Here is a 14,927-nt window from a genome sequence, read left to right as displayed (position 1 = left end):
GAGGGGAGGAGGAGAAGAAGAAGAAGAAGTAGAAGGCGAGCCGAGAGAGTGAAGGGAGAGTCCGAACGCCCCGCGGGTATGGCGAATAAAAATGAGGGTTGTCCCAAGTTTCTCTTACTCGGCGGCCGGCGCTCTGAAATCACCCCGCTTCGCCTCGCCTCGCCACGCCCCGCCACGCCCACGTCCAATCCCAGGCACCGTGGACCGCGAGCACAAGGCGACAGTCTCGCCGTCTCGCTCGCACTCATGCATGATAACTACCTCACCTGGCGGCTAGGCCCACAAGGTCGTCTGCTGGACAGGGAGCGGCAGAGAGTGGAAGCGGACAGGATGGAGAAGGGGAGGGGGGGGGCCTTCCGCTGCGTGAGAGTGACAGAGACGGAGATAGCGCGCTAGATTGAAAAGGGGGGGGGGGACTAGGGCCGCGTGGTGGAGGGGCACCGCCAGCGCAGCTATAGAGCGCCTGCTTGTTATCAAGTGATTCGGAGAGAGGGGAAAGGGGGAGACGCGAGTCACCACGGTTGGCAAGGCCTCCCCCGCTACAGCGCTACAGAGCAGCACTCGTGAGGGAAGTCTCGGGACAGTGACTACGGCGCGCGCTCAAAAATAGGGCCGCCGAAAATAGCGCCCCCTTCTAAATAGTCAATGGTGCCCGGTTCAAACCCTCCACTCTGCTCATAATAACGATTTCCCATGCACGTCGCCAGTGAGACGAGGACGCCATCCGACGCCAAAACCGAGGCAAACGCCAAAAAAAGGAGGATCGTTCCTGCCTTGGGGCTAATTTGGCCGCGCATGACCATTTCGAAATATGAGCGCAATATCCGTCAGGGTGTGGTCGTCCTTGGTATTCGCACGCCATGCGAGGCGCTGCAGGCTCAGCAGGCGCAGCGCAGCGAGTGTGGAGCCCCACGGCAGCCGCGGCCTGCAACAGGTCGAGGCCGGACCAGCAAGCCGCGCGGTGCTGGCGGTGCTGGACGCGGGGCGGGCTTGTCGCCGCTGGTTCGCTAGCTGTCTAGCGCGGCCGTCCGCCGTCTAGCCGCGAATCTAGCTAGCTGCGCGTTCACCGCCCGGTGTCGGGAGACCAGCACCAGCGAGGAGGTGGCCGACCGACGGCCGCGCCAGCCTTCCAACGGCAGCAGCAGGCAGCAACGCGCAGCACTGCGCGACCAGCCAGGCCGCCAAGCCAGGCCGAGCGACTAGCGAAGACCGCGACGCGACTAGCCCCTCTCACCGCGCTGCACCCGCCACGCCCCGCCGCTCTCCGCCAGCACCGCCAGCGAGCCGCGCCCGCGCGCCCCCCTCACCTGGCCGCGGCAAGCCGCCGCGCCGCGAGCGCGCGAGACCCCTCCCCCACCCCTCCCCCTCCCCCTACCGCGGCCGCCGAGCAGCCGCGCCGACGGCCCCGCGGTGCAGCGGGTTGCCTGCTAGACGCCATGCCAGCCAGCCGATCGACTTCGACACACGAGGATTCGAGGAACCCGGAAGCGATCCGGAAACGATAGGCAGCCGACCCGCCCCGTCCCGTCCGCTCCGGGATGGGATGGGCCCCGACGCGGCAGCGCATCGCCTGGCATCGCCCTCCTCGACGCCGTCATCTTCCTCCTTTCCACTCAGCTGGCTGCGGCGGCAGCAGACTTTCGTCGCTCGGCCCCAGGGACTGGTTGGAGACCAGCACCGGCTGGCCCAGGCTCCGCGGCCGCGGCGCAAATGGAGCGAAATGGACACCAAATCGACTTCGTGCTCCACGACGGCGGCCGTGCCCAGTACGGCTCTTCTCCGCTGTCACCTCTCCTTCTCATGTTCCGGCGGCGCAGCGCGGCCCGGCCGCGTCAAAGAGCGACGCCTGGCGAGGCCGCAAGGACACGCCAAGAGTGCACTGTCCTCACAACACACTCACACACGCTCACTCGAACACGGCGTGACAGACGGCATGACGTCTGCCTGGGTGAGTCAGAGAGCACTTTCGTTCGTAATGCAACTCGGAATACATTCACACTCACACATGCACCGTACGCTTTCATACGCACGCACACACACGCGCGCGGGCGGCCTTCTGGAACAATGTGTGCGACAGGGGACCATAATCTGGACGAGGAAATGAGTGGAGCAGGAACAAGGCCGACGTCGCGTCGTTCCGATGTCGTTCCGACTCAGAGGAACCATTACGCCGGGGCGTATAATGGGGCCGGTATCATCCCGCCCCACTCGCGCCCGGCATCGAATCCGTCCACGCTCTTTCCCATCAATTTCCTCGCCTTTCCAAAGTCCACGCCCTACCGTGGGGGCGTGTCACTCACTGGTGGCAACAAAGCGGCTCCGACGTGCTCGCGAACGCGCTTCACCTGACGCGTGCTTACCTGCAAACAGAAAACAAACAAACGCGTTAGCCCCATTTGACACACTTCGTTCTGTACGCGGTTCTAGAGGCAATTACATCGCCGATGATGGCTCGGGAGCGTGGCTGTCACGCTCCGTGCATCCCGCGTGCGCGTGGCGCGGCGTGGCGCGGCGTGGCGCGGCGTGGCGCGGCGTGGCACTGAGGCGGGCACCGCGCTGACCTACTCCGCCACTGCTGTACCAATATCCGCAATTCACCGCGCCGTGTCTAGCCGTGCCATAACGCCCACACAGTGGCGTAGCTAGGCCGGCGAGGTGCGGCTGCGATCGCTGCGATGCCGAACAAAAGATTAGCTGGCCCAGCGAGAACGGTCGTTCATTGATTAGCTCAGCTGGATCTGGACAGTGATCTCAAGTTTGTCAGGCTATCGCACATTGTTGAAGGTTGGTTAGATTTGTGGGCGCGTTGTTTTGAAACCGTAGTCAGTCAACATAACCCCACTTTCCTTTTCCTTTCCGGTGAGAGGGGCTGTTGAAGCAGACCACCCTGCTCACCTTTCTGATTGCCCCCTCCGTCACGACGCGGACCACCAGGACCATTGCCAGCCACTGCACTACGGACGCTGTGGACGTTTTCCCTCCAAAACCGTCGGCAAGGTAATGAGCCCTTACCCGCGCACCGTCTCCCGCCGTCCTTCCACCGCCTTTTGACTGCGAATAATGGTCAAGCGCCACCCTTCGGCATCGCAGCGCTCCGCTATGCGCAGGGCGAGCCGATCTGATTCGCACGGCGACGCTCTGTCTCCCTCGCACCCCTGCGGCAGTGCTGTTAAAGTTAATTTAACGATTAACGAAGTTATTTAACGCCGTTAACGTTAATTAACGAATTAACGTTAACTCGTTAAAGTAGTCAGAAAGTCTTAACGTTAACGAGTTAAGTTAAGTAGGAATGTTAACTTCTTAACGCCGTTAACGTTTACTTTGTTCATCTGTGTATGCATATTTTGCCGACTTTTGGGTCATACAATATGTAGAATATGTCTGGTGAAAGAAAATGAACAAAACCTCAATTTTGTGAAAGGTTTCGAAAGTTAGTCATTTTTGGCATCTTGAGGACTGAAAATCTGTCAAAATCAGAAATCACACAACGTCTTCGGTTCATCAAGAAGTAAAACTAACTTTAACTTCGTTAATGCGTTAATTTAACGTTAACTCGTTAACTAATGCTGAAGAGCCTTAACTTTAACGAGTACGTTAATTCGGTTAGGTTAACGGCTTAACTTTAACTCGTTAACAAAAAAAATTAACTTTAACAGCACTGCCCTGCGGGTCAGTGCGAGAGAGAGGGCGGCGTTGCAACGAGGATTCCGGTTCGGCGGCGAGGCCGTCCGTACAGGACGTAAATGAAATAAAGTAAAAACCTGCGGAGGTCAAGGGCGATGAGGCAATGTGGTCCGGCCGGCCGAATCGGCTTCCAAGTCTCGACGGACAGCGAGCCCGCGCGGCGCTCTGGTGCGTACCACCGATAGGTTATGTCGCTCCACTTAAGACATCAGCTCTAGGGACGGCGTCAGCAGTCGTCCCGAACGCCGCCGTAGTCGCTCTGTCTCTCGCGCACTCATGGGTCGTCCCGTTGGGCGTGAGAGAGACAGCGCAGCAGGATTTCTTGCCAGGTTGAACGCGACAGAAAAGGCAAGACGCCGGTTTGGCTTGGGTCTCCTGCTGTACTGACCAGCGACCGGCCGGCCAGGGCGGCGCGGGGCAGCGGGCTTGCGAGGGGCCGACGGCCTTGGAACCGCGCAGGCGACGCGCAGGCGACGCGCAGGCCTAGCCAGCGGTGCACCAGGCGTCCCGTCGGTCCCGTCCCACAATGGCCCTGATCGCCGCGCCGTGTCTCACACTGCACACGAGCGCCGCGGCGCCGTTTCGGTGAAAGCAACAAGTGCACGACACTCCACGCCACGACACTTTCATGGGCGCGACGCGGCGCTGGCGGCGAGACGCGTGTCCAGGGGCTTCGTGCCGTCGTCGCCGTCCTGCCGTCGTGCGCGCTGGGGTGCGTCTCTATGCGCCGTCTTTCTCGGCCAGCTGCGGCTTTCAAGTCCCACTTTAGAACTTGGCATGATGGCGCGTCCAGCACACCACAGCCTTTTAGCGGCTCTTTGAAATCACTGTGCGTGGACGGGCCGACGGGCCGCCGCACTTTAGTGCTTTCGCCTTTCTGAATGCCCTGCTGCGCTTGCTGCTGCGCAAACAGGGACGACGGCCATAGCGCTATGCCGTGCCCGGGGTATATGGCGGTGCTGCCTGACTTTGGACTGACTGATTCCCTTACGCAACGCAGCGCCCCCTCCCCTGCCCTCAGCCTCGCCGAGCTCGCCGTGCTCGAGAAGGCATGCAGGCAGTACAAGGTGAAGCAGGAACACGTCAAACATTGACTCGCGCCTCCAGTTTCACTCCGCGCAGGATGGGGCAGCAGAGGGCTGCTCCCGAACGGCCGCGGCGAAGACTTCGGTCTAACGGTCTCAGTGATTCAGAGAGGGGACAAGCGGACTGCCACGAAGATTCGGGGCAGGATATCGTGCCTCTCGTTGGAAATGTAATTTATGTAACGCATGGGACACATTTTATTAAGGAGGGGGCGGCGCAGTCCAGGCACAGCCCCGGGCGATGCCGGCCGGGCCTTGCGTAACTTGCGTAAGACGCGCCGTGGCATGTCATCCGTGGAACCATATAGTAGCCGGCTGGCACGGCTGGCACGGCTGGCATCGCAGCGAGACGAGACGTGCCATTGGACGACGTGCTGATGCCCCGCATGGCGTCGCGGAGCGTCGCAACGCCGTCAACCAATAAGGCATGCATGTCTGTCTCGAGTGATATGCAAATCAGAACGACCGTCAAGCCGGTGGTAGGGGCAAGGGTTGACAACTCAGGGAGAAAAAAAATTTCAAGATTTGCAAGATTTGGAGGTAAAAAAGTGCTTAATTTCTGGTAACGAACTTTTTAAGAAACTGTTGCCAACTTTTTAAAAATCCTCATCAAGTGACAGCTACACTTAAAGAATCCCGCCTCCCCATTTTTCGGGAGGTGCGCTGTGTCGGCGAGTTTCTCTGGACTGCGGTCCGTGGCCCTTGCACCTATTTGGAGCGGCGTCCTTCCCGGATGAACAGACACTCTGCTTGGGTGGTTTCTGGGAAGTAATTTCCTGCGCGCGGCTTTTTCCGCAACGTTCTTAACGGGCAAAGAAAGCACTTTTGTAAATCGGTACGTCACGCTGCGTTTGTCTTTGTGGGTCTCTGCAGGCCTCGTTATGAGGCGGCCCGTAAATGCAGAGAAAGCAAGCCCGACGGCGTGAGAGGAAATTCGATGTATTTTGAAGCCATTCATTCATTCATTCATCGCCGCTGAACCCAGTCTTTATGTAGGACGCTCACCAACCTAACACAGCAACGCGCACGCAGTCGTACTGCTGTATAGGAAGGCGCTGAAATGCACCGCGGCGATTATATTATGACACACACGAATGCGGCCGAGACGTAACACACACACACACATACACACACAAAGTAAGGCCCGGAATACAGCACGCACGCGCTCACGTCTCTATTCGCACGGCCTGGCCCCCGGCCAGACCCGGCCCGGCTAGACTTGGAGTGCACGTCCGGGCTGCAGTGCTGCCACTGCTGCAGGCCCCTGCCCGCCACTGCCCGCCCCAGACGGGCTGCATTGCCGGCAGTCCAGTCCGAATTGCGCTTTTGTTCTGAGAGAGGGAAACGGCCGTCAGCCTCGAGGGCCTCCCTCGCGTCGTGCGCATAACGGCGTTGCAAAATGAGACAGTCAATACTCCACGCCGCCGCGTTGGGGCTGGGAGCACGGTCAGCAGCCCGGAGTAGCGACGACGAGCGTCGCGACGCGGTTGTTCGTTGGAGCAAGCTTGGTCGGTGCCCTCGCGACGCTCTCGCATGACGCGACACTGTCGTGTGCCTGTGCGCTGTAATCCGTCCTCCGCGCACGCCACGCCACGGGCAGGCCTCACGCCACCACGCCCCGAGGCACGCCGGTGGGCTAGCGCCGGCTGGCGCGGCCGCCGCGGCGCTGTGGTGGTGAGCGGTGCGCGGTCGGATCGGCGCAGCGCTCGGCTTTCTTCGCCTGCTTGGTTTGCGTGGTTCACTTCCTGCTGCCGCCTGGCTGCCGGCCTGCCCGCCTGGCGCTGCGGCACGGCGGCACCGCGGCCGGCGGGGGGCGGCCAGCCCGCAGGCCAGCCATACTGGGCCTCCCAGGGCCACACAACAACCAACAACGCGTCCGGCCTGCGACAAGCACAGAAAGGAAGGAAAGTCGTTGCGGAACGGACTAGACGTGCAAACGTTTCGTTACTACGATCGATTTGGAATGAAGTATGTTGCGGAGCCGAAGAGTACTACTGGAGGTAGCTGTTTCGAAAACAATTTACCGGCAACGTCGCTTAGTCACCGCCAGCCCCACCGCGCGGCACGCCGATAACCTATCACCCTTTCTCCGCTGCATGTCGCGATGCCATCAGATATTGCGGTGAGGTGGAGGGGGGCAAGGCGGGGGAGGGGGAGGTCGAAGAGGGGCTGAAAGAGGCAAACGACGGCAGCAGCGCTGCACAGCGCTGCACCGGGCACACATCTCTGCGGTTTCGCTCCCCCTAGTTTCCCCTTTCCCATGGCCGGGCCCGCTTCGGCCCGCTTCGGCCCGCCTCGGCCCGCCGGCCGCGTGGGAACCGCCATGAGCGGGCAACGCCGGGCAACGGCGGGTGCGCGAGGAGTGTGTTTGTCCGCGGGAGCAGCAGCAACTGTGGTCTGATTCCGGACAGTGCTTTGTCGGCCCGTCTCTCTCGTTACCCTACGGGACGCCCCGTGGGTGCGAGAGGGACAGCTGGGTCGTATCGCCGCATGGCATCAGGCAGGGCGAGTGAGGTGTGACACGACGTTATGCGCGTCGGCCCGCGTCGGCCCGCCTGCCGCGCTGCTTGCAGAGCGACTTGCAGAGCGTGCCGCACTTCCGTGGGACTCAGTGTCACAGGTCAGGCCTGCCTGCTGAGCCTGCTGAGCCCGCTGAGCCCGCTGGAGGTTACAGTGGTGGTGGCGGTGGTCGAGTAATGGCGGGGTGGCGGGGCGCGGCTGCGGCCGGCCTTGCCGAGGCCCTGCAGGCTCATTCCGGACACTGCTCCCGTCGCGCTGTCTCTGCCACGGGGCGTTCCGCAAGGGTGCGAGAGAGACTGAGCGGCGACAGGACAACTCGGAACCAGCCTGCCGCACGACCGTGCTCCCGATCCACCGCCATACGCACTCGCGACACCGGCGGTGACATAATTTCTATTTCTAAAACAGAAAGAAACTAAAAGTTATTCGGGAGTGGCGTGTCTGAATGCCACGGTCCCACAGGCCGTGCGCGTTGCCACGTGGGGCGGGTGAAACAGGACGGTCCGCTTTTGAACAGAAAACGACAACGGCACACTCAATTAAAACGATCGGCTCCGTTCCAGCGCAGACGAGAGGAGCGTCCTCTTCGAAACCGGGCCGTCGGTGTCGGCGTCCCCGCCGCGCGCCCAGCAGCGCCCAGTTTCGCCTAGTGTTTTATTTTGGATGGTGACCGCGAGAGGCGAAGTGTCTCGAAGCGCCGCCGCCTGGCCGCCGGGCCGCGCGACGACCTGGGCCCTGGGCCAGTGCCACCGCGGCCGAAGCCGATACGCGACCTTCCGATCTGGTGGATCTGGTTATTTCCATAATAAAACCGCGTGCGGCCCGCGGCGACGGCAAGGCGACGGCCTAGGGCAGCGGTTCTCAACCTCTCTCGGCTCGCGACCCCAAATTTGAAGCCAAAAATTTCCGCGACCCCCAGGAAAAATTTCGCGACCCCACGGGACCCCTCCTTTAACATGCCACGGCGTCTGATCCGAGGCGGGCAGTTTGCTCCCTCAACGGGCAACTGGTCTTTGGACCTTCCTTTAGCATGCCTTTGTTACGGAGTGCAATTATCAGTCTTAGTTTGGGAGCAGTATTGTCTCAAAGTTGGCCGAAACGGTCAGCAGTGTCTTTGAAAAATCGTGTTTTGGGCCGATTTTAAGCAGCCACTGCGTCTGATCCGAGGCGGGCATTTTGCTCCCTCAACGGGCAGTTGGTCTTTGGACCTTCCTTTAGCATGCCTTTGTTACGGAGTGCAATTATCAGTCTTAGTTTGGGAGCAGTATTGTCTCAAAGTTGGCCGAAACGGTCAGCAGTGTCTTTGAAAAATCGTGTTTTGGGCCGATTTTAAGCAGCCACTGCGTCTGATCCGAAGCGGGCATTTTGCTCCCTCAACGGGCAATTGGTCTTTGGACCTTCCTTTAGCATGCATTTGTTACGGAGTGCGATTATCAGTCTTAGTTTGGGAGCAGTATTGTCTCAAAGTTGACCAAAATAGTCACAACGATTTTTCAAAGACACTTGCGACCGTTTTGATCGACTTTGAGACAATACTGCTCCCAAACTAAGACTGACAATCGCACTCCGTAACAAAGGCATGCTAAAGGAAGGTCCAAAGACCAATTGCCCGTCGAGGGAGCAAAATGCCCGCCTCGGATCAGACGCAGTGGCTGCTTAAAATCGGCCCAAAACACGATTTTTCAAAGACATTTCTGAGCGTTTCGGCCAACTTTGAGACAATACTGCTCCCAAACTAAGACTGATAATTGCACTCCGTAACAAAGGCATGCTAAAGGAAGGTCCAAAGACCAACTGCCCGTCGAGGGAGCAAAATGCCCGCCTCGGATCAGACGCAGTGGCTGCTTAAAATCGGCCCAAAACACGATTTTTCAAAGACATTTCTGAGCGTTTCGGCCAACTTTGAGACAATACTGCTCCCAAACTAAGACTGACAATCGCACTCCGTAACAAAGGCATGCTAAAGGAAGGTCCAAAGACCGATTGCCCGTTGAGGGAGCAAAATGCCCGCCTCGGATCAGACGCAGTGGCTGCTTAAAATCGGCCTAAAACACGACCCCAGCATCGCCGCGACCCCTTAAAAAAATTTCGCGACCCCACTGGGGGTCGCGACCCTAAGGTTGAGAACCACTGGCCTAGGGCCTCTCCGCGAGCACGGCAGCGCCATCCTCCGAGACACTGCGACTTGGGACGCGCTGTCCACAGTGGTGAGGGGTCAAAATGGCGGCTTGTAAGAATGGGGGTTCCTTACTACTACTGTCTTCTGGACTGTGCCCGAGATGCGGTGTTTTCAGTAGTAAGCAGCCAATATGGCAGCGTGTTCGAATAAACGACCCTTACTACTGCCCACCGGACCACGCATTGGACAGTGTTCACAAGGAGAAGGCGGTGTTTACAGTTGTGAGGGGCTAAAATGGCTGCGCGTTCGAATGGGGGTCCCTTACTACTGTCTGCTGGACCAAGCACTGGACAGTGCTCGCAAGACAGTGTTTACAGTAGTGGGGGATAAAATGGCGGCGTGTTCGAATGGAGGCCCTTACTACTGTCCGCTGGACAGTTTCCACGGTGGCGAAGGGTCCTGGCGTGCTGCGTCGTTGCGTAACGTGTTCTCGACGGACACCTCCCATGCCGTGGCATGTAGTAAGCTCCAGAAAGATGAAAAAAAAACTTCAACAAAAACAAGTTTGGTAGATGAAGAAGACCAAATGGGGTCGGAAGTTACCGCCAGGACGAGCGCCGTCCTTCTGACTGTCCCGTCGAGCAGGGCTGCGGACGGGCTGCCTACCGCGCAGGCGCCATGGCTCAGCACTCCCCAAGCAGGCGGCGCAGGCCCTGCTCAGTCACAGAGTCGCCGCTGTTCAGGCCGAAGAAAGGCATCCCTCTCACTCGCGACATTTGAGAGCTGCAGTGCGCGTTGCAGTCGGGCCCTCGGCCAGGCCGGCGTGTCCGGTGAAACACTGACCACCTTTTTGTCACGTGACACGGCAATGCGACACGCTGGCTTTCTTTCGTGCCACGCCCCACGCCGCCATGGCGGTGTACCGGGGGCAAGGACCCAGCACTAAACGGAGGCGCACACGCGGGGCTCAGGGCTCCAAGTTCAACTCTCGCGCCGAAGATTCATTTTTATTCCTTTCCAAAAGAAATGATGGTAATGTTTGCAGAGTCCGTTTCCCTCTCGGTGGGCAAGCAGCCGAAAACACGGCGATAATGAGGGTGTTTGAGCGGCGCAGCACCGCGCAGCACAGACTGGCGTGCTGCCGCGTGCCGCGCCTCCAGGCAATCGGCGTGCATTACAACACGGCGCTTGCAGTGTGGCATGCCGCGAGCCGAGCCCCGCCGAGTGGCGCGCGGCCGCGCGCGGCAAGGCGGCCACTTTCGAAACATTACAATGTATGAATATCGATTGTGACTGCGGGAAATGGCGGTGCGGCTGGCTCCACGCGGATCCGGCAGCCGTGACAAAACAAATCAAATCAAAAAATCGGCAGGAGACTAGAAGCAGGCACTCCTTTATGCTGGTCAGGACTCGATATCGACATAAACAGGCGGGATGCAGGAAAATACTTCGGTCCAAACTTTCTGAAACAAGAGACAATATCCTATTTTCTATAGGTACAGGTTGGCTGTAATAATATTGTGAGGCGATCCAAGCCCCCTCCCTCAGCGCCGCTCCTGCGCGGTTTCCGAAATGGTTTCACCTCCTCGTTTGGTATTCCTGGCAGGCTCGATGACCGCCACCGCGCTGCCGCCACGCCATGGGCCGTGCCGCGGGCCGTGCCGCCGCGACCCGCGGCCGAGGCGTGCGCGACCTCGCGGCCGCCCCGCCCCGCCCCGCCCCGCCCCGCCTCGCGAACCACAATGCGCTTCTGGGTATAAATTGCTCAACCTCCGACCCGACCCGACCCACCGCAAATCGCGCCTATTGACTGCAATCGTCAATGTCGTTTTATGCGAGGAATTGTTTGCAAAGTTACCTGGAACAGAGGGCGAACTGACTCGTTGCGGGTTGATGTGGGCCATGCGGTGTGACCAGAAAAAGTTTGAACAATCCGGTGGCGTAACGGATTATCTAATTCTACGGTAGCTAGAGAAATGGCCCACACCTTAACACACCTGCCCCCCCCCCTCCTTTGCGGCTTGACTTGTTCGGTGACCGGACCGGTGGTTTTCAGGCAAACCGCGGTCGCTGCAGAGACGCGGCTCAGTGACGGTATTGTTTCGTGAGAGAAACCGGAGGCAAAAGTAGTCAAACCTAGAAGACCGAAAACGAAAAAAAAAACTGGGCTACCTGAATCATGAAAGCTGCTGAACTCACAGCCGACGATCGCGGACGCACGTGCTAGCCTGGATTCTGGAACCGGACCGGACCTTATAGCATGGGCCGGCCGGGACACCACACTCCAGAGGCCGGTCGACCGGCTGCCGGAGATTAGCCGCCCGGCTCACGTGCAGGGCATGCAGGGCATGCAGGGGCAGGGCACAGGGCCGGGGATGGGAAAACGGGGGCGGAAAACGTGGCAGGATCGCAGAATCGGGTGGAGGCTGCGGACAGTGGACAGTTCGGGGCCAGTGGTGAGCACCCCGCCGTCCTGGCCGTTGTGGTGGCTGCTAGCCGCGCACCGCGCTCCCACGCGCTCGGCACCGATTCGGATTCCAGGCGCGGTCAGCTCGGCCGTTTATTTCAAATGCCACCACCTGTCACAGTCACACTTTCTGACTCGGTAAAATAGCCAATGTATTGCCAGCGGGAGTGGCGTGGAGTGGAGTGGCGTCGCGTCGCGGCCACCCCCTGCTCGCCAGTCACGTCCACGTCCTGGCGCGGGGGAAAGGGGGGGGGGCTCTAGCTCAGCTCAACCTGAATCCAGATGAAGCTCGCGTGGTTCCCTTTATCTTAAAGGCGTGGGGCCGCGCCCGCCCAGCAACCCGGCCAAAGTTCAACGCGCAGACACGCACACAGACAGACAGACAGACAGACAGACAGACAGACAGACAGACAGACAGACAGGCAGGCAGACAGATGAACAGCGACGGACCACCGGACCACCAGACATGCACACACGGCGTGGATTGACTCCGGAATCGCATTTAGATGAGGGTTGATACCGTATGGAAATTTTGGTGGCAAGATGGCGATGCGAAAGAGGATTTCAAAACGAAAGAGACGAGAGATATGCCTCAATTTTGGACGTGTAGTCGGCGGCTGAAAGTATAACCGGACCTTGCAACTCGGCCGCGCGGCCGCACCAGTGTGCGCACCAGCGTGCGTGTGTGTGTTGTCTGTGCCACGCCCTGTCCCGCCTACACACTGCACTCGTTCTCCATGCCCGCAGTGTTGCCAAACACGCCGTTTCAGCCAATCAGTCTGTATTGGTCTGTATTGGTACCACGCGGCACCACGCTGGTACCCATGCACATTGCGACCACATCATAAAGAATGCGGCAGGTACTGCAGGTAGTCTGGCCCTGGCTCCAACGCTCGCAACAATCGGACCTGGCCGTCATGCCGTCACCGTGGTGAAGCCAACTTCTGACTCCACTCCACTGCCGCGGGCGAATCGAAAAGCTTCCGTCGTCTGTTTTACGAGCTCGCCCACGCGCGACCGCACGCACCTCGGACACTTGGCACGGTCTCAGATTTACGGGTTGTGAGTCGCGCGCGTTGATCCACCCAGCCAAGCAGCCCCGCGGCGAGGCTAGGCGAGGCGGCCTAGCCATCTATCCATTTGGAACGTTTCTCCAGCACGCTTCTAGCCTCCAGCCGCCCCTGCCCGCCTCCAGCGGGCTGACGGCGTCCACCGAGTCCATTGTGATCTGATTGGCCGCTGGCCGCGCCGGCCTGCCCTGACCAAGTGTCCATTGGCTGGGCCCAGCCTACGGCAGCCTACGGCCAGGCCGGGGCCGTACTGGTCCCCTGGAGCCGCCTGGAGTCGCCTGGAGCCGCCCGGGACTCGGGCTGGAGCGGCGTGGACCGGCCGGCCTTGAGTGCATATCGTGTGGCTGGAGCGGGCTGGAGCGGGCTGGAGCGGGCTGGAGACTCGAGCGCGGGGCTGGGCGCGCTCCAGCTGCAGTGCAGTGTAGCCCCTGTTGAAACCCTAGCACGGCGGGGCGGGTCAAAGTGCGCGAATCGAATCACATATTTCATGCCGACACACTATAGGACCGCTAACACTGTGGGCGGCCACTCCCCGGACTGACGGACCGGCGCGACGCACGGCCGCATGGATGATGCTTGGCCTGGCTTGGCCGCACCGCACCACGGACGGCATCGCATCACACTGCAGTGCGGCGGCGCGGCGGCGCGGGCAGGGAAGTTGTAAAATGCAGGAAGCGGGCAGTACGCCACGGCCGGGACCACGATGTAGAGCGCACCCACCCCACCCCACCCCACCCCGCACGCATTGCTTGCAAGGGGGGGCGAAACCTTTGAAACGACTCGAACACAAACCACAACACATGTAAAAGTCAAACGCGCACTCTCCGTCGGGCGCAACAAGGTGCCGCGGCCTGCGTGCCCCCCTCCCCCCCCCACCACACTGACACGCACACTCACACACTCCCCTTATTATAGCCCAATCATTATTACAGCCTCGTTTGCCCTGGCAGTAGCAGGTACCACGCGGTGCCTCCGCGGAGGTGGCGGTGCAAGTACCGGTTTCCCAACCGTTCGGGGCGTCTGGTGGCCGTCTGGATGGACCCGCGGTGGCGCGGCAGGGCCGGGCAGGGCAGGGCAGGGCAGGGCAGGGCAGGGCCGGGCTGATACGCTGACCCCTTTTCCAGGCCCTGGACGGGGTAACTGCCTCAACTACTTGACGGCCTGCCCACCGCCTGGCGGCTTGACCGCGCCGTGGCCCGACGTCGTGCAGCCCCGCAGCCCCGCAGCCCCGCAGCCCCGCAGCGCGCTTAATTTCTCATCCTCTGGACGCAGTGGGCTGGGCTTCCCTCTGCAATTAGCTGCGCGTCGAGCAGCGCGGCCGGAGGCACCCGAAGGCCGCACGGCGAGGCGAGATTGTCGTAGACCGTCGTAGACACGGCCAGGCAGGCACGCGGGGTGTGGCAGAGTTTCCCGGCGGCGTGCTGCGACACTGGAAAAACACGGCGCCCCAGGGGCCCTAGGCCGGGCTGGTACTCACCATGTCAACTGCCGCTCGACACCCTTCGCCCGGGGACTCGGCTGCTCGCCGCACAAATCCAAAGCAAGCAGGCAGGCACCCACAAACGCACAGACCTAGGCCACGCGGCGCTACACGGCGCGAACACGGCGCTACGCTGCGCGACTCGACGCGGTGGACTTCAAGGATAGGGCCTTGAGGGCCTGGCTGGGCTATCGCGCTATCGCGTGTCTCTCTGTCCCGTTCGAGCACCGAGTCGTACTGGCAGCCGGCAACAACTGAAGATTGACACAAAAACCGAAACCCTCACTCGCGGAGAGCCGTCTTGTTGTTGTTGGGAGAGTGGGGATGCAGCCCGTGGTGGGAGGGGCCCGGGGGAGCGGGAGGCAGAGCGCGGCCGCGGGGCCCCGGCCGCTGGGAGAGAGAGGAGAGAGGAGAGACGCGCGGGGGGCGCGGCCGGCGGGGCGGGGGAGGTCGCCGGCGAGAGCCAGCGAAAGGGAGAGGGAGGGGGTAGCGCCCGCGCCAG

The 14,927-nt window shown here is 60.6% G+C and overlaps 1 protein-coding gene across 1 annotated transcript in view; it reads right to left on the bottom strand.

Annotated features, from left to right (window-relative positions):
• LOC117649509 (probable chitinase 10) overlaps window positions 1-14,665 on the bottom strand; it is a 52,893-nt gene extending 38,228 nt beyond the window's left edge. The window contains exon 1 of the mRNA XM_034392379.1: window positions 14,423-14,665. Coding sequence (XP_034248270.1) covers window positions 14,423-14,425 — 3 coding nt within the window. The 5' untranslated portion in view covers window positions 14,426-14,665. The remainder of the gene's footprint in view (window positions 1-14,422) is intronic.
• Window positions 14,666-14,927: the final 262 nt, after the last annotated feature.

The sequence above is a fragment of the Thrips palmi genome, unplaced genomic scaffold, assembly GCF_012932325.1.
Source record: "Thrips palmi isolate BJ-2018 unplaced genomic scaffold, TpBJ-2018v1 HiC_scaffold_4, whole genome shotgun sequence".
Classification (NCBI taxonomy): Eukaryota; Metazoa; Arthropoda; class Insecta; order Thysanoptera; family Thripidae; genus Thrips; species Thrips palmi.
This window is presented reverse-complemented; position numbering and strand designations above follow the sequence as displayed.